Source organism: Balaenoptera borealis (assembly GCF_965194805.1).
Source record: "Balaenoptera borealis genome assembly, chromosome: 11".
NCBI classification, from domain to species: Eukaryota; Metazoa; Chordata; class Mammalia; order Artiodactyla; family Balaenopteridae; genus Balaenoptera; species Balaenoptera borealis.
In genome coordinates this window covers 82590107-82614678 of record NC_138868.1, presented here as the reverse complement: position 1 = coordinate 82614678, position 24572 = coordinate 82590107, and the positions used below count along the sequence as shown (strand labels likewise).

Genomic DNA, 24572 nt, shown 5'->3' with positions numbered 1-24572 from the left:
AGCTCTGCTTATCAAGCTTTTTCAGGAGATTATTTAAAATCGAGAACCACTGGCCTAGAATCAGATATCTAAGCTCCTCTCCGTGTCTAAAATACTATCATTCTCACAGAGAAAAGACCACCAAAAGAAGATCCGGTCAACATGGTGAAGTTAATGGCCAGGAACGTGCTTGATGGCATTTTTGATGATTTGATGGAAAATAAAGTGTTAACTAGGGGTGAGTTACAAAGATTAGGGGAAGAAGTGGACCACATTGTGAACAGGACTGGAGACCTGGTTGATGATCTCACTGAGAAAACGCAAATGGCAGGCAAAATATTTAAGGACCGTTTCTTCAACCCCAAGAAACAACTGAGTTTAAGTGAGTATCTCAGTAAAGGGCTAGTAACTTGTTCTTTATCTACTATCCTTATGCAGTTTTTGTCTTCTTATTTCTTTTTGCAAGTGAATAATATACTATTCATATTTCTAGCACCTTCTTTGCCTGTCTATCTTATTTAATGCCACAAAATGCCCTGATCTACCCAGTCCCTGTTCCATCATCCCCAGTCTGACACAGATTAGGTGTTGAGTAAATATTTGTTAAAGGAATAAATGGTGTTGGTGCTGTATTAAATTAAATGATAGTCTTTAACTAATCTGTGCTACTCTGGCCATACACTGTGGCCTTTAGAGTCATTCCCAGATATAGAATGATCAGTAGAACAAAATCCACCATCTTCTTCTTAGCTGTGGATTACCCAAGTAACAAATCTCTGAGAACCTGTATTTCTCCTTGCTAAAGGAAGACATAGGGAAATTGAAAGTTTGAGGAACATAGATGTGTCCTTCTCTCTAGAGCATGTGTTGGCACACTTTTTCTTTAATGAGCCAGAGAGTAAATATTTCAAGCTTTTCGGACCATATGGTTTCTATAATAATTACTCACATCTGCTGTTGTAGTATAGAATCAGCGATAGAAAGTAAGTACAAAATAAGTGTGGATGTGTTCCAATAAAACTTTATTTACAAAAACAAGTGTCAGGCTGAATTTGGACAGTGGGCCATAGTTTGCTGACCCCTAGTTCAGAGTAAAATTATACATGAGTATATCCCCAATTCTTGGAACACCCTCTGGGACTATTTTGTTATTGTTGAAAGACTAACTTTTGTACAACAATGTATTTTTCTTCCTCATAATGAAAAGTGCTATTTCAGAAAACCTTGATTAATGAATTTGAATATTCCTTGAATTACAGAAGAGGAAAATAATGAGTTCTTCTTTGTTTCAGAGAAAATCTGCCTCCTCTTTCACTTGGCACAAAGTTACAGTTTTCTAAAACAAACCTGGAACTTAGAGAATGGGGCAAATCTCCATGCTTCATAGAGTAGTCAGTCCCATGCTGAGCATAGTCATTTCCTAGTCAGTGCAAGGGAAAGAGTTTGAAGTGTATAGGTTCTATAAACTTAGTTCTGCTAACAAATTTTATTTTACTATTAGTTCAGGATCTCATCTGGAAAATGAGAATGATGAATCTGAGAGCACTGAGTCATCTTCTTCTTTGACAGGTAACTACCTCCAAATCACACATCCCAAGTGAATACTCTTAGACCCCTAGTGCTGTTAGAAGGTATTTCCTTAAAAACCTAGAAATTCTATGTTCTCAGTCAGTTCTCATCTTTGGAAATAACCTTCAGAATAGAACATTGATCCTTAAATTTTTTCATTCCACCTCAGAATCTGAAGATGAAAGTGAAAAAAGTAGAGATGAGGAAAGAGTTGAATCAGCCCAGGCATTGGCTCTCCCTCCAACAGGTAACTGCCCCAAACCCAGTGGCTCATGGGAACCCTCATTCATTACTTGGGGTAAGGCAGCTGTACAACGTCCCTACATTATAGTGGAAAGACCACTGAACTGAGGCTCAGAAAATCTGGCTTATTTCTCTCCTCTGCACCTAACAAAGTCCCTTAAAGGTAAGGTTAGCATTTACATCCCTGATATTCAATTCTCCTAAGAATGTAGAAGTTGAAAGTGAAGATTATGAAACTGAGAAGAATGCTAGATTGTCCCAGGTATCTGTTCTAACTATGATAGGTAATATCATGGACACATAATGACATTATTAAAGCAAAGACAGATAAAGAAACTCCTTATGGTGTAGTGGAAAGAGAACTGAAGTAAAACCCAAGAAATCTGTAAGACTGAGCCCATCACTGTCTCTGATTAACCATATTTGCTGGTATAACCAACATTTCTGAGACTCACATTTTTAAACGGAGTTGATAACATCTCTGAAAGGATTCATAAGACATCAAAGATATAGGCAACTACCTACTGCACAAAACAGAATAAGGATGTGATTAAGAAAAACACATTAAAAAAAACAGCATGAGTCACACATACTATGTGGTCACCAAAGAATCTGATGAATTATTGGGCCACATTAAAGAACCATAGCATCCAGAAAAAGGGTAATGATAGTATTGTCTTCTGAGTACTATATTTTCAAAAGTACAGAAAAACTTACAAAAGGAATAAAAACTTTGTCATCTTTATTCATTGTTATATCCATTCATACATTATATATTCATATACTAATTGAAAATCTACAGTATGCTATTTTAATTACTGTGTTTATAGCAGTGAGCAAGATAAAGTTACTGCTTTCATACAGTGTAGTGAGGGCAGATATATAGTAAACTCTCAAAAAATAAACAGTATAATTTCAGGGGATGTACACAAGAAAGAGGATTAGGCCATAGAAAGCGATATTGTTGTTGAGGGGAGGGGTACACATGAGTCAGGGTGAACAGTTATGAGAACTCTTTTGAGATTATATTTCAGTATATAACTGAACAATAGGGAGGGAATTGTGCCAAAATTTAAGGCAAAAACATTCCATGGAAAGAGGAAACAAGAACAAGAGCTGTGAGTCAGGAATGGTCTTGTCATGTAAAAGGGTAATAGAGAAGGCTGGTCTGGCTGGGGAGTAGGAAATGAGGGGGATATGGGTGCAGGAGCTGTCAGACAGACTGGGACAGCCATAGCATGTGGGGCCTCTGAGAGAATGCAAAACAATTCGGATTTTATTTGCAATACAAAGCCTTTGGAAGTTTTTGAGCAGAGGAGTGATAAACATAGAATAGAAAATCTACTTGTAAGCTATTTAAGTGTTTCAGTTAAGAGATAATAGCTTTTAGGCCTGGGTTACAGTAATAGAGATGATAACAAGTGGTTATATTTGGGATCTGTTTTGGAGATAGAGTCAACAGAAACTACAGATGGATTGGATATGGGCTAATGAAAGAGACAAAGGATTTGTAGAGACATGAATAGAACTAGAGGCTGTCATACAGAGTGAAGTAAGTCAGAAAGAGAAAAGCAAATATGGTATATTAACGCATATATGTGGAATCTAGAAAAATGGTACAGATGAACCTGTTTGCAAAGCAGAAATAAGACACAGATGTAGAGAAAAAATGTATGGACACCAGGTGGGGAAAGAGGGAGGTGGGATGAATTGGGAAATTGGGATTGACATATATACACTAATCTGTATGTATTTTATACTAATATGTATAAAGTAGATAACTAATGAAAACCTGCTGTATAGCATAGGGAACTCTACTCAATGCTCTGTGGTGACCTAAATGGGAAGGAAATCCAAAAAAGAGGAGATATATATATATACATATAGCTGATTCACTTCACTGTACAGCAGAAACCAGCACAACATTGTAAAGCAACTATACCCCAATTAAAACAATAGAAAAAACAAATGATTCTAAGTTTTGGGCTCAGCAACTGGGTGAAAGATATCAATTCCTGAGAGAGAGAAAACTTGTGGTTGAGAGAAAACTTGGGAGAAACCTATCTGTAGAAGAAGATGGTATCAGAAGTTCTTCTTTGTAAGTTTAGTTTAAAACATGTTACATCCAAGAGAAAATGTTGAATAAACAGGTGATGTACAACTGAGGAATTCACAGAGATGTTGGTACCACCTAGAAGAGGCCACCTAGGGAGAGATGTTGATAGAGAATAACAGAGACTCTAATATAGAATAATCCCACTTTTGGAGTTTGGCAGATGAGGAAAATTTAGCAATGAACACAGACAGATTTCGAAAGAGTAGCTGGAAAATGCAGGATCACAGAAGCCTAGAGAGCATTTTTCAAGAAAGATGTGTTCAACCATGCTAAATGCTAAGCAAGCAACAAATAGTCAGTGGTAACCTTGATAACAGGTATTTTGCTTAAGTTGTGAGGATAATAGCCATTTTATGCATACAAGAAAAAAAAATCAGAGTTGAAAACATGAAAATAGTGAAAATAGACAATGCCTTTAACGACTGTGCTGAGAAGTGGAGCAGAGAAATGGGACAATAGATGGAGGGGAAACAGAATCAAGGAAATGTGTTTTTAAAAGATAAATTAAGATTCTAATATGCCAACGGGGATAGCACAGAAGGGAGAGAGGTAGAAATTGATGCTATAGAAGATATGGCTGAATAAATGCTTGAGTAAACTTCCTGTGTGTGAGAGGGAAAGGGACTCATAAGGAGTGGTATCACGCTTAGATCAGAGGAAGAACATATCTTTCTTTTTAGTAGGAGGGAAAGAACAGAAGGTGGGTAGAGATATAGGTAATTTGATGAACTTGTTGATTAAAAGGATGTAATTGTTCCTTTTTTTGATGCAATAATGTTATTTATTTATTTTAAAATATATATCTATTATTTTTCAAATTCTTTTCTTATTTATGTTGTTAAATAATACTGAGCAGAGTTCCCTGTGCTATACAGTAGGTCCTTGTTGGTTATCCATTTTAAATATAGCAGTGTGTACATGTCAGTCCCAAACTCCTAACTATCCCTCTCCCACACCCTTCCCCCAGTAACCAAAATATTTTTCTATTATTTATTTATTTATTTATTTATTTATTCTTACTTTTCTTATTGGAGTATAGTTGATTTAAAATGTTGTGTTAGTTTTACTGTCAGAAACTAACAAAGTGAGTCAGTTATACATACACATATAACCACTCTTTTTTAGTTTCTATTCCTATATAAGTCATTACAGACTATTGAGTACAGTTCCCTGTGCTATACAGTAGGTTCTTATTAGTTATCTAGTCTATATATAGTAGTGTGTACATGTCAATCCCAAACTCTCAATTTATCACTCCCCACTCCTTTCTACCCTGGTAACCACAAGTTTGTTTTCTACATCTGTGACTCAAGTTCTGCTTTGTAAATAGGTTCATTTGTACCATTTCTTTAGATTCCACATATAAGCAATATCATATGATATTTGTCTTTCTCTGTCTGACTTATTTCACTCAGTATAACAATCTCTAGGTCCATCCATGTTGCTCAAAATGGCATTAATTCATTATTTTTTATGTGTGAGTAAAACAGTGCAACAATGAACACTGGGGTGCATGTATCCTTTCCAGTTATGGTTTTCTCCAGATATATGCCCAGGAGTGGGATTGCTGGATCATATGGTAGCTCTCTTTTCAGTTTTTTAAGGAATCTCCAGACTGTTCTCCATAGTGGCTGTACCAATTTACATTCCCGCCAAGCGTGTAGGAGGGTTCCTTTTTCTCCACAATCTCTCTAGCATTTATTGTTTGTAGATTCTTTAATGATGGCCATTCTAACTGGTGTGAGGTGATACCTCATTATAGTTTTGATTTTCATTTCTCTAATAATTAGTGATGTTGACCATCTTTTCATGTATCTCTTGGCCATCTGTATGTCTTCTTGGGAGAAATATCTATTTAGATTTTCTGCCCATTTTTTTATTGTGTTTTTTTGTTTTTTGATATTGAGCTGCATGATCTGTTTGTATATTTTGGAGATAATCCCTTGTCAGTTGCTTCATTTGCAAATATTTTCTCCCATTCTGTGGGTTTTCTTTTCCTTCTGTTGATGGATTCCTTTGATATACAAAAGATTTTAAATTTTATTAGATCCCATTTGTTTATTTTTGTTTTTATCTTCATTACTCTAGGAGGTGGATCAAAAAATATCTTGCTGCAATTTATGTCAGAAAGTGTTCTGCCTATGTTTTCCTCTAAGAGTTTTATAGTGTCTGGTGTTACATTTAGGTCTTTAATCCATTTTGAGTGTATTTTTGTGTATGGTGTTAGAGAATGTTCTAATTTCTTTCTTTTACATGTAGCTGTCCAGTTTTTGAAGCACCACTTATTGAAGAGACTGTCTTTTCTCCATTGTATATTCTTGCCTCCTTTGTCATAGATTAGGTGACCATAGATGCCTGGGTTTACCTCTGGACTTTCTATACTCATCCATTGATCTATATTTCTGTTTTTGTGCCAGTAACATACTGTTTTGTTGACTGTAGCTTTGTAGTATTATCTGAAGTCAGGCACCTGATTCCTCCTGCTCGGTTTTTTTTTTTCTCAAGATTGCCTTGGCTATTCGGAATCTTTCATGTTTCCCTACCAACTGTAAATTTTTTTGTTCTAATTCTGTGAAAAATGCTATTGGTAATTTGATAGGGATTACATCGAATCAGTGGATTACTTTGGGTAGTACAGTCATTTTCACAACAGTGATTCTTTCAATCTAAGAACATGGTATATCTCTCCATCTGTTTGTGTCATCTTTGATTTCTTTCATCAGTATCTTATAGTTTTCTGAGTACAGTTCTCTTGTTTCCTTAAGTATGTTTATTCTTAGGTATTTTATTATTTTTGATTCAATGGTAAATGGGATAGTTTCCTTAATTTCTTTTTCTGATCTTTCATTGTTAGTGTATAGGAATGCAAGTGATTTCTGTGTATTAATTTTGTATCCTGAAACTTTACCAAATTCATTGATGAGCTCTAGTAGTTTTCTGGTAGTATCTTTAGGATTTTCTATGTATAGAATCATGTCATTTGCAAACAGTGACAGTTTTACTTCCTCTTTTCCAATTTGGATTCCTTTTATTCCTTTTTCTTTTCTGATTGCTGTGGCTAGGACTTCCAAAAATATGTTGAATAGTAATGGCAAGAGTGGACATCCTTGTCTTGTTCTTGATCTTAAAGGAAATGCTTTTGGTTTTTTACCATTGGGAATGATGTTTGCTGTGGGTTTCTGGTATACGGCCTTTATTATGTTGAGTTAGGTTCCCTCTATGCCCACTTTCTGGAGAGTTTTTATCATAAGTGGGTGTTGAATATTGTCAAAAGCTTTTCCTGCATCTATTGAGATGATCTTATGGTTTTTATTCTTCAGTTTGTTAATGTGGTGTATCACATTGATTGATTTACATATGTTGAAGAATCCTTGCATCCCTGCGATAAATTCCACTCGAACATGGTGTATGATTCTTTTAATGTGTTCTTGGATTCAGTTTGCTAATGTTTCTTTGGGGATTTTTGCATCTATGTTCATGAGTGATATTGGCCTATAATTTTCTTTTTTTGTGATATGTTTGGCTGGTTTTGGAATCACGATGATGGTGGCCTTGGAGAATGAGCTTGAGAATGTTCCTTCCTCTGTGATTTTTTTTGGAATAGTTTAAAGAGGATAGGTATTAACTCTTCTCTAAATGTTTGATACAATTCACCTGTGAAGCCATCTAGTCCTGGACATTTGTTTGTTGGAAGTTCTTTAATCACAGTTTCAATTTCAATACTTGTGATTGGTCTGTTCATATTTTCTATTTTTTTCTGGTTCAGTCTTGTATCTTTCTAAGAATTTGCCCATTTCTTCGAGGCTATCCGTTTATTGGTATAAGGTTGCTTTGAGTAGTCTCATATGATCCTTTGTATTTCTCTGGTGTCCATTGTAACTTCTTTTTCATTTCTACTTTTATTGATTTGAGTTCTCTCCATTTTTTTCTTGATGAGTCAGGCTAAAAGTCTATCAGTTTTGTTAAAAATTGAAACAGATTTTAGTTTCATTGATCTTTGCTATTGTAGTCTTCATCTCTATTTCATTTATTTCTGCTCTGATATTTATGATTTATTTCCTACTAACTTTAGGTTTCGTTTGTTCTTCTTTCTCTAGTTGCTTTCGGTGTAGGGTTGAGTTGTTTACTTAAGATTTTTCTTGTTTCCACAGGTAAGATTGTATTGCTATAATTTTCTCTCTTAAAACTGCTTTTCTGTGTCCAATAGGTTTTGGATCATCATTTTTTTTGTTGTTGTCATTTGCCTCTAGTTATTTTTTAATTTCCTCTTTGATTTCTTCAGTGATTCATTGGTTGTTTAGTAACATACTGTTTAGGCTCTATGTGTTTGGGTTTTTTACAGTTTTTTTTTTTAATGTAATTGATTTCTGTTGTGTTCGGAAAAGATGCTTGATATGATTTCAATTTTCTTAAATTTACTGAGGCTTGATTTGTGGGCCAAGATGTGATCTGTCGTGGGGAATGCTCCATGTGCACTTGAGACAAAAGTGTATTCTGCTGCTTTCAGATGGAATTACCTATAGATATCAGTTAAGTTTATCTGGTCTAATGTGTCATTTAAGTCTGTGTTTCCTTACTAATTTTCTGTCTGGAAGATCTGTCCTTTGGTGTAACTGGGGTATTAAAGTCACCCACTATTATTGTATTACTGTCATTTTCCCCTTTCATGGCTGTTAGCATTTACCTTACATACTGAAGTGCTCCTCTGTTGGGTGCATATATATTTGCAATTGTTATAATTTCTTCATGGATTGATCCCTTGATCATTATGTAGTGTCCTCTTTGTATTTTGTAAGAGTCTTTATTTTAAAGTCTATTTTGTCTGATATACATATTGCTACCCCAACTTTTTTTTTAATTTCCATTTGCGTGGAATGCCTTTTTCCATACCCTTACTTTCAATCTCTACGTGTCACTAGGTGTGAAGTGGAGTGTCTTGTAGACAGTGTGTATATATATATACACTGGGTCTTGTTATATGGGTCTCTTATATGGGTCTTGTTTTTATATTCATTCAGCCAGTCTATGTCTTTCAGATGGAACATTTAATCCATTTACATTTAAGGTAATTATTGATATATATGTTCCTATTGCCATTTTCTTAATTGTTTTGGGTTTGTTTTTGTAGGTCTTTTTTTTTTCCTTCCTCTTATGTTCTCTTCTCTTGTGGTTTGATGACCATCTTTAGTGTTGTGTTTGTGTTGATTTTTCTTTTTTATGTGTATATCTATTGTAGTTTTGGAGTTTGTTGTTCCCTTGAGGTTTTGATTTAGTAGTCTATATATGTACAAGATTGTTCTAAGTTGCTGGTCTCTTTCTTGCCCAGAGAAGTTCCTTTAGCATCTGTTTTAAAGCTCCCTTCATAGTGCTGAATTCTTTTAGCTTTTGCTTGTCTGTAAAGCTTTTGATTTCTCCAATGAATCTGAATGAGGGACCCACTGGTTAGAATATTCTTGGTTGTAGGTTTTTCCCTTTCATTGATTGAAATATATCATGTCACTCCTTTCTGGCCTGCAGAGTTTCTGCTGAAAAATCAGCTGATAACCTTATGGAGATTCCCTTGTATATTATTTGTTGCTTTTAATATTTTTTGTTTGTCTTTAATTTTTATCAGTTTGATTAATATATGTCTTGCTGTGTTCCTCCTTGGGTTTATCCAGTATGGGATTCTCTGCACTTCCTGGACTTCGGTGAGTGTTTCCTTTCTCATGTTAGGGAAGTTTTCGTCTATAATCTCTTCAAATATTTTCTCAGACCCTTTCTCTTTTTCTTCTCCTTTGAGACCCCTATAATGCAAATGTTGGTGAATTTAATATTGTCCCAGAGGTCTCTGAGACTGTCCTCATTTCTTTTCATTCTGTTTTCTTTATTCTGTTCTTGGCAGTGATTTCCACCACTCTGTCTTCCAGCTCACTTATTCATTCTTCTGCCTAAGTTATTCCGCTCTTTATTCCTTCTAACATATTTTTCATTTCATGTATTGTATTGTTCATCTCTGTTCTTTAAATCTACTAGTTCTTTGTTAAATATTTCTTGTATCTTTTCAATCTATGCCTCAACTCTTTTTCTGAGATTTTGGATCATCTTTACTATCATTACTCTGAATTCTTTTTCAGGTAGATTGCCTATCTTCTTTTCATTTAGTTGTTCTTGTGGGGTTTTATCTTGTTTCTTTATCTGGGACATACTTCTCTGTCATCTCATTTAGTCTAACTTTCTGTGTTTACAGTCTCCTTTCTACAAGCTGCAGGATCTTAGTTCCTCTTGTTTCTGGAGTCTGCTCCCTAGTGGGTGAGGTTGGTCCAGGGGCTTGTGTAGGCCTCCTTGTGGAAGGGACTGGTGCCTGCCCTCTCACAGATGGACCTGTGTCTTGTCCCTCTGATGGGCAGGGCCATGTCTAAGGGTGTGTTTTGAGGCAGTTGTGAGCTCAGTACAACTTTAGGCAGCGTGTCTTCTGATGGGTGGGGCTGTGTTCCTACCTTGGTTGTTGTTTGGCATGAGACTTTCCAGCTCTGGGCCTAAAGTTTGTTGGATGGGACCAGGTCTTGCTGCTGAAATGTGGACCTCTGGGAGATCGCACTCCATTCAATATTCCCTGGGGCTTCTGCTACCAGTTTCCTTGCCCTCACAGTGAAGGATAGTTGACATCTGCCTTCCCAGGAGACCCTCTAAGACCCCTAGGTAGTTGTAGCCTGCATTCCTATGGAGGTACTGCTTTCTGTGTCTCTCCAAGAGTGGAGTCTCTTTTTCCCCCAGTGCTGTGGAGCTCTTGCACTCAAGCCTGCTGGCTTTCAAGACTAAAATGTTCTGGGGCTTCTTCCACCCAATGCCAGACCCTCAGACTGTATTGGAGGGCTATTTTATGTGGAACCTCTCTGTGTAACCTGCATGGGTTTAATATTTTTTGGTGCAAGGGCTGTTTTTAGTATAGATGTCTGCCATCTCTTTCCTCACTGTATAATGGCTGTTATTCCCTTTATAGGAGGTGTGACTTATGTTGTAGTGTCCAGAGCCTGCAATGGATATTGAGCAGGGTCTCCCCTTTGCCCTGTGATTGTTACTTCCTTGCCAGAGGTGGGGTCTGCTCCCTAGTTGTTGGAAGAGAGGGCCCCAGATCTGTTTCTTAGCTGTGTTTCTGATCTGTGGTTTGAGGTAGGCAGGACTGCAGTACTCCTACTGGGAAGGAAGCCACTGAGTATTCCTCCTCTGGAGCTGTTCACCTATGGGTGTGCTCTGTTGTGTCACCTTTCACCTATTGTGAGAGCTCTCAGGTTACACTTTCGATGGCACTGCTTTCAGCCCCACCTTAACTGTGGGTGTGCCAGCAACTGGCCTTGGTATCTCTCAGAAGATTTTTTCACCAGACCTCCAGCATAGATCCACTGAATTCAGGTCCCAGGATTGCAAGTAGTCATGGATCTGGACCTACTGTGGGTGCTATGGAGGCAGCTCTGACTCTAGCCTGGCCCAACCCCTATGTATATGTGCCCACAAAGTCTATAGATGCTAAAGCTAGGTCCGTATTGACTGTGGGAGCACTTGTTGCCCATTCAGACATTCTGTAGGTGCTGAGATTACAAGGCTGGTCACGGGGGTGTCAATTGAATCTTCACACAGCTGTGAGGAGAGATTTGAGTTTTTCTTCCTTAGTTGCATGTTCCCTGGGGCTCAGCTGTGGTTTCAGCCCCACCTCTGCATGTGGGCCACCCACAGAGGTCTGCTCCTGAGTCTTCCCTGGAGCACACGAGTCTGCCCCGGTGGGGAGGGAGCTTGGATGCAGCACTGAGGCCAGGGTCACAAGAGACCTGGTGGTGATGGGCATGCAGTAAGCCAGTGGTCCTGGGCATGAGGGAGCTGGCCTGGGGAGGCAGCAGCCAACATGTGGGGAGAAAGGCTGCAATGGCTTCTCCACCCTTTAAGTGTCACTTAATCTTGGCGCTTTGCTTCTACGGTAGTCCAGGTTTCCTCCACAAGCATTCCTGGTTGTGGATTTCCTCACTCCTGTCCCCTCAAGCTGTCTCCTTGCAGCCAACAGCAGTCCTTTCCCCGGGTTTGCTCTCCAAACCCCATGTTCCAACACCCAGGCCCTGTGTGCACCAGTGGACACGCATCTCAGGCAGGGGCATGCAGGGCTGTGGCACAGACTGTCTGTGTAGGTCTCACTCTGTACTGCCCGCCACAGACCAGTTGCTGCACTCTCTTCCAACAGCCTCAGAAGCTCCCCTTTTGTCGCAACTGATCTTCCCACAGGTGAGTGTGCTTCCTTGGATGCAGGAACCTCTCCTCTCCTTCAGCTACCCCACCCAGAGGTGCCGTTCCCATCCTGCTTCCTCTCCTCTTCTTTTTCCCTTCTCCTTTCCTTCATCCTACCCAGTTATGCAGGGATCTTTCTTGTCCTTTTAGGTGCCTGAGGTCCTCTGCTAGTGTTCAGCCAGTGATCTGTGAGAATTTTTCCATTTGTAGATGTATTCTTGATGTATTTGTGGGGAGAGATGAGCTCCACATCCTCCTACTTCTCAGCCATCTTGATCTCCATCAATGATATTCTTATGCAAAAATATTAGAAGGAATAAAAGGTTTGTTGCCTAAGGGAAAATGTGAACCAGGGGATACTTGGTAGCTATTTTCAAGTATGAGAAGATAACTATTCATTAACAAGCAGTCATAAACTTTTAATCTGTGCTAGGTATCATTCTAGATACTGGGAATACAGAGATTAGAGATTAAAGTCATCTTCCCTGTCTTAATTATGCTTACAGTACAGTAAACACAATTAAGATAAAAATAATTATTTATATGGGGCATTTACATAAAATAATAGAAACATAGGGAAAGGTATATTGAAGTCATGGAAGAATTCATGGGCTTTACAGGAAGAGGAATTAGATTTTTTTTCTCTATGTTCCCAATGTGGAAAATATATACCAGTGTTTGGAAAGTTCACACTTTATGATGCTCAGAACTGTTTAAAAATGCCTTAGAATGTTGTAAGTACCCTGTTAGTGGAGATATTTCAGAGAGTGGTAATAATAAAGTAGGCATATAGTCAGCAGAGTTCAAATATCTGAATAATGACCTTATTAGGCAAGATGAACATTAGGCTTCCTTCCCAATCTTAGATATCATGTTTACGTGAGTCTAGTGTGTTGGGTCTGAGAAAGCAATCAAAGTTGTGACCACTAACAAAAACAGAAATTTATGGTGAGTTCAGTAAGAAGCAGAAAGCAAAATGGGGAGTATTCAAGATTTGTGTTTTAGTCATTTTAAATATGAAATGATTTTCTTATTATATTAAACTTTGTGGTGGGCTGGCAGTAAGCATTTCTGGAGAATGAAAGCCCAGTCAAAAGATCTGCATGACTTAATGGCAGTGGATGTTACTGTTTAATGAGCCATTTTTTCTCTTTTAGCTCCTCAGGAAACACAGGCTTCCCAACCTGGGAAGTTAAAACTTTGTCCTCCTGATCATTTCCATACACTGAAGACAACGAAGGAAGATGAGATGATATGTTTTGGAAGATTTTCCATTTAAACAAGATACTGGGACTCACTCAATTTTAGTTCTTGTTACAAACGTCCTAAGATCAGACCAAAAGCACAGGATGTTATTTAATCATGTTATCTAATTATCTGGTTCTTACATCTGATTTCCTGTCTCTTCCATCACATTCTGAACTCCTATCCACCACCCAACCGAAGCCAAGTTCCTAGAGTGTATACTCAGACCTAGTATATGTTTTCAATTTCAGGTATTGTCTCTTTCCTCAAGAGAACATATTTCCATTCCCAAGCTCTCCAGCCATCCACTGTTTAATTGTAAGGGCCTGTTTTGTATGAACTTTGGAGGCAAAATTAGGAGGTCTGGAGCAACTCATTTTGTGTCTGTTAATTGCAGATATATCCAGTGATGGAGAATGAAGGCTGGACACGCCTGGCCCTCATCATCTGCAACAAAGAATTTGACTATCTTTCTAATCAATATGGTTCTGAGGTTGACCTTTTGGGAATGCAAGATTTGCTTGAAAACCTTGGATACTCAGTGGTTGTAAAAGAGGATCTCACAGTTCTGGTAATGGACCAGGAGAGTGGGACAAGCTTCCTTCCCTCCTAAACAGTTTTGAACCTCTTCCTTAGCATCTGTAAGAATAAAATTCATGTTATAGAAATTATATTTGCTCCAGAATAGGATTCCCTTAATTTCAGCATCCTCCCATGCACAGTCTCATAGAAAATATTTAGAGCAGCTCTATGTAGCAGTATTTCCCCCAAATGTTGGATCTTACTAAAGTTCTCAACCTGGGAGGAATCTATTACTTGATAGCCTGGGTGAGACATAAGCTCTGGGCCCTGAAAGTTACTGATATCTACAGAAAGAGCTTATGAGACTTTTACAGTTTCAATATCATGTGTGTAAATGTAAAACCAGGTGTATAGAAAAAAATTGCACATACACACATAAAGAAAATGTTGTGATTCTGGCCGTGCCAAAAATAATCCCAGAGGGCTTTAGACAAACCATTTTAAACCTAACTTTCTGCTGTTCCAAGATGAAGGAATTTGTTGTGTTTCTAATTTTTGTCAATAGAAAATTCTCTCTGTCTCTGCCTCTGTCTCTGTCACTCTCTTTTTAATAAAAACTTACAGAAACTCCAACATGTAAAACAGATGAAAGCAAAGCTCTCGTATTGGAGACATATCATCTCACTTGCCCCTCATTATACTCCATCTCCCAGTATCTTCTTAAGTGTAAGGTTCTATTGAAAACCATTGGGCTAGATGATATGTAAAATCTCTACTAACTTTAATATTTTACACATCTAATTTCCTGGTTTTATGTCAGAATATAATTTATCTTACAATTCCATTCAGTCCAAATCACCTGATTCTTTAATGCCTGCTCCTTTATGTGAACTCGACCTATTATTTGAGTATAAACTATATAAGGAGAATTCCTCAATAGTAATTCTGGAGTGTTTTTTCAGGAAATGGAAACAGCGCTAAGACAGTTTGCTGCCCGCCAAGAGCACCAGTCCTCAGACAGCACATTCCTTGTATTTATGTCACATGGCATCATGGATGGAATCTGTGGGACAAAAATCACAGAAAAAGACCCAGATATTCTTCGTGATGATACCATCTTCCAAATTTTCAACAGCCGTAACTGCCAGAGTCTAAAAGACAAACCCAAGGTCATAATTATGCAGGCCTGCTGAGGCAGTGAGGCTGAGTTCAGGAAACCCAGGGAGTGGCCATGTACTTCTTTCTATTAGTCTAGAGTCTAGCTTTCATTTTCCCAGGGATGGGGAGAGAAACAATATTTCAGTATAACTCTTAGGTACAGTCCAGAAAGAAATTGTAATAAGGCTGTACTATTTTTCTTTTTTTTTAAGAAATAATAAATAGCCTAGAATAATGAGGAATATACTGATTATTTGGGACTAGGTTGTCAACATGATCATTCTAAACTTAAGTGAGCTTTATGTGGTTCCCAGTCAGTGAGGCAGTTTTTCTAGTAGCAAGACATTTGCATTTTTAATAAATGCCATATTGAAAGGAATAATTGTAAAAGAGACTTTCTGTGTGTATGTGTGTGTGTTAATATAACATCTTTTATAAGACATGGATGTCTCAGAAGGTGCTGGAGTTGTTTGGGTGACTGACATGGGAGAAGCCTCTGCATATAGGTATGACCAGTTCTTGCAGTGTTCCATCTGGAATGATGCCATTACAAAGAGCCATGTGGAGAAAGACTTCATTGCTTTCAAATCTTCGACTCCACATAAGTGACTTCAGAGAGAACAATTTCTAGATCTCCTATTAATTTCTTGATCACAGGCTTGGTTTTGATCATATCTTATCACTAATATAAGAACATTTCTTCCCTAACTAATGAGATATTTAGGTGGGGAAGATATTTAAGTACTGAGATTTTCATGACTGGAAACCTGTATGTATTGATACTGGAGGAAATTTTCAAAATAAACAGGACTTCGGTGAAGACCCAGATTTAAAATAGTCTAACATAGTCTATACATAAATCAAGAGGTTTTTTAGATGTAGCAATGGCACAGAAATGTATCATCTTCTCAGATTTGGTCCAACTGATGATCTACTAACAACTAAATGAGCCAACCAGTGAAACTGTAAAGCTTGCTCAACACCTATCGGCCTGTTATTTGAATCTAGTCTTAGGTTATTAGTTAACATTCAAATGCCTGACTTCATGAGAGTGCAGTCAGTGACTGAAAATCCTTCTTTGGCAGGAAAGTCACAGTAGAGGTAGAAATAAAAGATATTCTTGGTTACTCATGGTCATACCTGTAGAAAATCTATTTAACAGTCATTCATGATATTGTTTTATCAATGATTTAGATAACAAGGGCAGTTCTAAAAACCTAGTTTATACAAGTTCTAAGTGTTTTAGTGTAGTAATTTCAAATTTTAATGTGCATGGGAATCGTTGAGAATCTCATTAAAACATAGATTTCTCATTCAGTATGTCTGGGGCAGGGCCTGAGATTCTTCATTTTTTAAAAGCTCCATGGTGATGCAGTGCTGTTGGTTCATGGCTGCTTGTGACTAGGAAGGGATTAGAGGACCCTCTGAGTCTACCTGGGGAAATAGGCAAAAGACCATGCAGGAAACACCCATTCCACAACTGGAATAGTTCTACTTCTCTTTGTTTTACATATTGGAGTTTTAATAATATTTTATTTGAAAGAAGAGTTCTGTGCTTTTAGCTCTTAAAGGAAGTTTAAAAAGTATATGCAGTCTGATACATACTCTAAGAGATTGTTTAATTTAATTGAGGAAATAAAGTCTAATATGTGAAATTCTTGCATTAATATTTTTATATACATAACTATGTGCAGATAATGTACTAGGTGCAAGGCATGTGATACACAGCTAAAGCAGGCATGGTCACTAAACATTACAGAGTGTATGGTCAGACCAGGAAGACAGAAATTAATTGGGGGAAAATATCTGTTATGTTTAACAGAAATAAATAATGATTGCCAAATGTGATAAGTGTTTTAAAGAAAAAATGTGTGCTCACATTTGAAAGATGAAGGAGTTAACCATATCAAGGGCATGAAAGACAAAATCAAACAGACTCACTTATGTCACGTGGTTTTAAAATGGAGCCGAGAGGCCATTAACGAAGTGAGCTTTATGCACATCCTCACCACCTGAAACATGAACTTTTGAGCTGGACTAAACTACAAATATGCCAAATATTCCAATAACTCTGCAAGAATACCTGCTACTTGCTCCAGTAATGGACTTTTGCTGAGTGATAGCCTTGGCAACCAATCATGTTCAGTCAAGTCTAGCTTTCTGCCTTGCAACACCGATCAAAATTCTTTGTAAGCAAATTATGTAGACATTCCCTTTTTTGTCTTAAAAACCTCTGATTTTGATCCTTAGTGGGACACTATTTGGATTGCTACCCAAATCTGTGTGCCTTGAATAGCAATTCTTTGATCCCAAATAAATGCTTTTGCTTGATTATTGCCTCTTAACATTTTTAGGCTGACAAGGGTAAGAGAGGAATATTCCAGACAGAAAAAAAAAAAAAAAAAAAAAAAACTGTACGAGGAGGGCGTGAGAAAGAAAGAAAGGAGCTTAGAAAAGAGAACCAGAGAACCAGTGTGGCTAAAACACAGAGCCAGGGGACAGTAACCAGAAGGAATTTGGAGAAGTACACAAGAGCCACATAATTTGAGGCCTCATATGTTAAGGAAGGATTTGGTCTTTTGCACTAATATATTTTAATACTAATTTTACTTTATACTACTACTAATTTTACTTTATACTATTTCATTGCTTAGGTGACTTTTAAGCAATGAAATGATAAGATTTTCTTGCTGTTTTTTCTTTTTAAAAAATTTTATTGAAATATAGTTGATTTACAATGTTATGTTAGTTTCAGGTGTACAGGAAAGTGATTCATTTTTTACATTCTCTTTCATTATAGGTTATTACAAGATATTGAGTATAGCTTCCTGTGCTATACAGTAGGTCCTTGTTGGTTATCTATTTTATATATCATAGTGTGTATATTTTAATCCCAAACTCCTAATTTATCTATCCCCCCTTTCCCCTTTGGAAGCCATAAGTTTGTTTTCTATGTCTCTGATTCTATTTCTATTTTATGAATAAGTTTATTTTTATCATTTTTTTAGAGTCCACATATAATTGATATCATATATTTGTCTTTGTCTGGCTTACTTCACATAGTATGATAATCTCTAGGTCCATCCATGTTGCTGCAAATGACATTATTTCATTCTTTTTAATGGCTGAATAGTATTCCATTGTGAGATATATATATATACATATATATATATCTCACATTTTCTTTATCCATCCATCTGTCTATAGACACTTAGGTTTCTTCCATGTCTTGGCTATTGTAGATAGTGCTGCTATGAACATTGGGGTGCATGTATATTTTTGAATTATGGTTTTCTCCAGATATATGCCCAGGAGTGGGATTGCAGGATTATATGGTAGCTCTATTTTTAGTTTCTTAAGGAAACTCCACTGTTTTCCATAGTGGCTACACCAATTTACATTCCCACCAATAATTTAGGAGGGTTCCTTTTTCTCCACACCCTCTCCAGCATTTATTATTTGTGGACTTTTTGATGTTGGCCATTCTGATCAGTGTGAAGTGATACCTCACTGTAGTTTTGATTTGCATTTCTCTAATAATTAGTTATGTTGAGCATCTTGTCATGTCCCTTTTGGCCATCTGTATGTCTCTTTTAAGATGATCACTGTGAGGATTCTGTGGAGAATGAATTACAGTACAACAATATTAGATGTAGGGAGATAGGTTAAAATGCTATTGCAGTATTACAAGCCATAGGTGATAATGATAGTCTTGGGATGAGGTAAATATTTGGATCCAGGAAATAATTAGTATATAAAATTTATATGGCCTAGTAGTTTAGTGAGTATGTCTGATGAACATGAAGACATGATTGAGGTGACTCAAGTTTTCAAGTGGAGAACTCTGGTTCATTCATTAAAATGGGAACCCTGAAAGAAAATTTGAGATGCCTTTGGCATATTTCAAGATGAAATGAAGAGTGGAGCGTTACATAGCTGTATATTCCAGAAGAGAGAGCATTTGAATTTTGGGAGATGCTTGCCTAAGAATGATATCTAATATTCTAAAAATGGATCAATTTATCTAGCAACAGAGAATAGAAGGAGAATAGATCCTAAAGCTAAGGTTTGAAGAACTCTAGAGTTCAGGATCCGAGACAGAAATATTAGTCAGCAAATTATACTAAGAAAGTATGGTCAGGGAATAAGAAAACTAGGAAGATATGTTGTCAGAGTTATGAAGAAAGAATTTGTTGGAGTTACCAATATTTTCTGATGTGAATGGGAGACCAGGTAAATGTGAGGCCTGATAAAGGACCATTAGACTTAATGAATTAGAGGTCATGGATGACCTTGGGGAAAGTCATTTGGTAAAGTTGTTGTGGGAAGGAGAAGACAGACAGAAGTGAACAAGCTAGGAGGAAATGAAGATGTTGAGTAGAGATAAATTGGAGAAATTTAACTATAAAAAGGAAGGAGATATAGGAAGGTAGCTGCAGATAAAGTGACAATTAAGAGAATATTAGCTTTTTCTGATAAGAGAAATTTGATCACATTGCAATGGTAAAGAGAGGTAGTAATTCAAAAGATGTTCACTCAATAAAACAGTAAGTGCAAAAAATTAAAGTATTAAAACAGTATGGATGAAGAGGAGGCCCAGAGTCAAGGACTGTCAAGACCTGGCTTCTTTTATTCTATCATGTAGTAAATGCTCAAAAGATTTATGTTCTTTTCTACTACTTGCAGTCCTAGAGGCCATAATGTTGGCCCTGCCTACTAAGAAAGTCAAAGGAATTTATAATTGAGGGTCTATGATGGTTTCTCTGGGCCTGTTATGGAAACATCTCAGCATTATCCATATTTGGCCTCCCTCCTTCCTACGAAGCACCAAAATCAAACTGTTCAAAAGCTATGGCTCTAAGAGTCTTGTACACTTATATGGTGGCTGAATTCCCCCATTATTTTAAAACCGTTTATTTTCAGGTAATGTTTCTTGGATACTTTACACAAATGGCTCACTCTTCATTTCCCAACTTATCTACTACTTCAACGAATATTCTTGGTGTTATCATTTGGAGGAGATTTTTCGAAAGGTAAGAATCTCCATGTCTTTTCAATTTATGTCCCAGAAAACTTTGTAGAACTGTTTGCAAAGCTTTTCTGTGAATCCTGAAGCTCTTAAGTCATCTTGATACTCCTTCCTGTACTCTAAGTTTAATTAAAGAGGAAGTTTTTGGAAGCACACTACGTAGAACCAGAGTGAGTTTTTCTGATTCCGATAGCCTTGCTTATTTAACGAGTGCTTTTGAGAGTACTATTTCATTTGCATAGGTACTATATCCAAGGAAAAGCTAAAAAGTTCTTCTGTTTATATTGTATTATCTGACCACAGCCTTAATACAAACTATATACTATATACTCACTTCTGAGAAGAAGTCCAGAATTCCCTTTAAATTTTTTTTAAAAAGATTTCTTCACTATTTGAGGTTCAAAATTCATTTGAGACCCCAAATGTACTGACCCAGATGCCCACGATTGAAAGAGTATCTATGATACGATATTTCTACCTCTTCCCAGGGAATTAAAATCATGCAAAGCATTCAGGTAAATGTATCCAAGAAGTGGATTTGGGTTTTCCCTTCTCAGAGTCTATACAAAAAGTCTGGACAGAATGGAGAACAATGACAGAGTGCTGCAGCACTGTAGTCACTGAAGCTCGTCTTATCTGCCTTTTCTTACTGGTCGCTGGTGAAACCGTAGTTTTATTTGACTTTGGCCATTGTATAATGACTGCACGTGAAATGATAAAAGTCCAACGGTAGCTTGCTAGAAAACATTTCAGTCCTCATTTCTCTCAAGGATCTACTCAGTGAATATAAAATACTTAGTTTTGATGCATGTACAAACATGCTATGTAGAGCAGGTGTTTAGCTTCCTGACTTCCGAGAAGTCAGTTTTGCTGAGTCACATCCCTTCTCTGTTTGTGATGAGGGCTGCCTGGACCACAGTGTCAACTGTTATCGCTGGATCTATGCTGAGACCATGAGACCCTAGTGTAGATCTTCCCATTTGGGGATGACAGGTCCATAGCACTTTTGTGAAGATACATCTCACAGGAGAAATGAGTTCTATTTATATCTTATCTCTAGGAGCCCAATTACTCATGTTCTCTTCTCTTTATTTTTTCCAGGAAAATTAAGGCATTATGGTTCCTATGAATCTACTATTTTAAAAGGTCAACTTAATTAACAATATTTTTATATAAACTTCCCAACTGCCCATCCTCCAAAAATAACAGGGTAAAATCATTCCTATACTACTGCTGCATTAATGCTTCATAAATTCTTTTAAAATTATGCTTGCTTTCTCATTTTACCATAAATATGTCATGCTCATTACAAAACAAATTTTAAGTATAGAAAACCAAAAATTTTAATGAAGAAATAATACTTGTTAACCTTTTTGGTATTTCTAGATGCAAGTCTAAATACTTCTACATTTTTTTATTGTCAAGATTTGTTATATGCACACAAGAAATAAAGCCGATAATGATTGGCAAAGAAATGAAGATAAATGCCTCTTTTTAATACTGTTACTAATTTAATAGATAAAAATAGTCAATTTCATTGGAACATATTTTAAGTATCTTTATTAGCTAGATCTTAATATGAATTATTAATTCATATTATTTTCCTATTTTGTTTCAAGTTTTTTGTGTTTTTCTTATCAACTTGTGTAAATCCTCCCTGTATTAGAAGGAAGGATTAGATCATGTTCTTATGTTATTAGATCATGGTCATGTTAACATGTATTTCTTAGTTTGATATTATTTTGTGTATGCTATTATGTGACATGTAGAACATTGAAATTTTCAGTAATGACATCCATTTATATTTTTCTGCATTTACTTTTACTTTTTTAAATGAAATATTGTACTACTTCATCAATAATTTTTTAGAATTGCTTTTAAGATTTTTTTATCTATCTCTAAATTATATATGTTGTTTCCTATGAATTATGGGATACTATTATTAAGGATATTATTGATATTTTTTCAATGAATTACAAACTGTGAAAGAAATACTTGTTGATTCATATTTCATTTTCTTACTAATTGTCTTTAATATTAATTTAGAATGTGCTTGGGCTAGTTGTTTTTGGAGAATATATAATACAGATACTAGACTTTGGTTTTTACATTAGGGAATCTTTGACTACAAGGGATTGGAATCCACTCAAGCTAGCTTCAAAAAAAAATAAAAAACAAAATAACAGTCCTAAAGTAAGCAATCAACAGGTAATCTAATATTCCTACAAGTGGAAAACAAAAAAATGGCCATGTCTCTGGAAATCTGGTCTAGAAAATTGAAAGTCAGGAAATTATTCTCTCTGATTAGCTCCTACAATGTAGCATGAGTCTTTCTTTTAAATCTTGCACCTATAAAAATCCATAATTTGTAATAAATTAGCTAACTTCTCTGACACAATTTTCCAAGTATGAAGTGGGTACACTAACACTTGACTCATATAGAGCAGGTACAATATTATGTGTATGAAGTGCCTCCCTGTTACACTGCCTGTCACATAGTGGGCAATTTTGACAGTAGAAGTCATTACTGTTACATGCACTGATTTATCTTTCAGGGCTATGCCACATCACACTGTTAATTACTGTTGTTTTATACTCTTCTTTAGTTCTCCCTGTTCACAATCTTCTTATTCTTGTATTGTACATGTTTTCAGATGAATTTTAGAAAGATGTTGTAAGTTTTCTGACAACTAAAAGGGGGTTTTAATGGAATTTAAATAAGTACATCCTTAGGACTATGTTTTATGTAATCATTAAGCCACATATTATATTTTTATCTTTAAGCAAAAGTTTAGATTTTCCTTCACATAACTTCCTCAAATTTTTGGATAAAGATATTCCTGAATAGATTGTATTTTCTTACTGTTTTGAATGAAAATACTTTCCTCCATAGTTTCCAACTGGTTATTGCTGTGAGTGTTAAGAGAAGAAAATGACAGGCACTGTTGATTCTTAATTATATATAAATTTAATTCAGCAGCCATATTGAACATTCATTGTTGTAGAGAATCTTTCATTTAGTTTTTCTTTTGAAAATTCTACATATAAAATTTTGTTATCTGCAAATCATAAACTTGTCTTTCCCTTGCCACTATTCACAGCTTTTATTTCATATTTATGAAATTTTATATTTATCACATACCTCTAGATAAAATAAACATTAAAATAGTGAAAATGGGCATTCTTAATTATTATTTTAGTGGAAACGCCTCCAGTGTTTCATCAGTAAGGATAGTTTATCTTCTGTTGATTTAAGCAAGATTTTTTTATAATAAAGTGTATATTTACATTGTTATTTGCATATGGTTTTTCTCCCTCTAAGAGATGAATGTTATTTGGGTCCTTATGTAGACTAGAGCAAAGAGAAAGAAAATATGATCTTTCTATTTGAACTACTGATAGAGTATATTAATAGGTGTTCTATTAAACAAGATGGACTTAATTGATATTTATAGGACATTCCACCCCAAAACAACAGAATACACATTTTTCTCAAGTGCTCATGGAACATTCTCCAGGATACATCATATCTTGGGTCACAAATCAAACCTTGGTAAATTTAAGAAAATTGAAATCGTATCAAGTATCTTTTCCGACCACAACGCTATGAGACTAGATATCAATTACAGGAAAAGATCTGTAAAAAATACAAACACATGGAGGCTACACAATACACTACTTAATAACAAAGTGATCACTGAAGAAATCAAAGGTGAAATCAAAAAATACCTGGAAACAAATGACAATGGAGACACGATGACCCAAAACCTATGGGATGCAGCAAAAGCAGTTGTAAGAGGGAAGTTTATAGCAATACAAGCCTACCTCAAGAAACAGGAAACATCTCGAATAAACAAACTAACCTTGCACCTGAAGCAATTAGAGAAAGAAGAACAAAAAAACCCCAAAGCTAGCAAGAGGAAAGAAATCATAAAGATCAGATCAGGAATAAACAAAAAAGAAATGAAGGAAACAATAGCAAAAATCAATGAAACTAAAAGCTGGTTCTTTGAGAAGATAAACAAAATTGATAAACCGTTAGCCAGACTCATCAAGAGAAAAAGGGAGAAGACTCAAATCAATAGAATTAGAAATGAAAAAGGAGAAGTAACCACTGACACTGCAGAAATACAAAAGATCATGAGAGATTACTACAAGCAACTCTATGCCAATAAAATGGACAACCTGGAAGAAATGGACAGATTCTTAGAAATGCACAACCTGCAGAGACTGAACCAGGAAGAAATAGAAAATATGAACAGACCAATCACAGGCACTGAAATTGAAACTGTGATTAAAAACCTTCCAACAAACAAAAGCCCAGGACCAGATGGCTTCACAGGTGAATTCTATCAAACATTTAGAGAAGAGCTAACACCTATCCTTCTCAAACTCTTCCAAAATATTGCAGAGGGAGGAATACTCCCAAACTCATTCTACGAGGCCACCATCAGCCTG

The 24572-nt window shown here is 36.2% G+C and overlaps 1 protein-coding gene across 1 annotated transcript; it reads left to right on the top strand.

The window, feature by feature from the left end:
• Positions 1–141: 141 nt before the first annotated feature.
• Positions 142–24572, top strand: LOC309605860 (caspase-12-like; the record flags this gene model as incomplete). The annotated part of the gene is given in 10 exon segments (XM_082342185.1): positions 142–380; positions 1481–1548; positions 1718–1795; positions 13318–13409; positions 13803–13976; positions 14890–15117; positions 15121–15124; positions 15540–15686; positions 20009–20118; positions 20512–24572. Coding segments are annotated over 10 exon segments (1239 nt in total). The 3' UTR covers positions 20611–24572.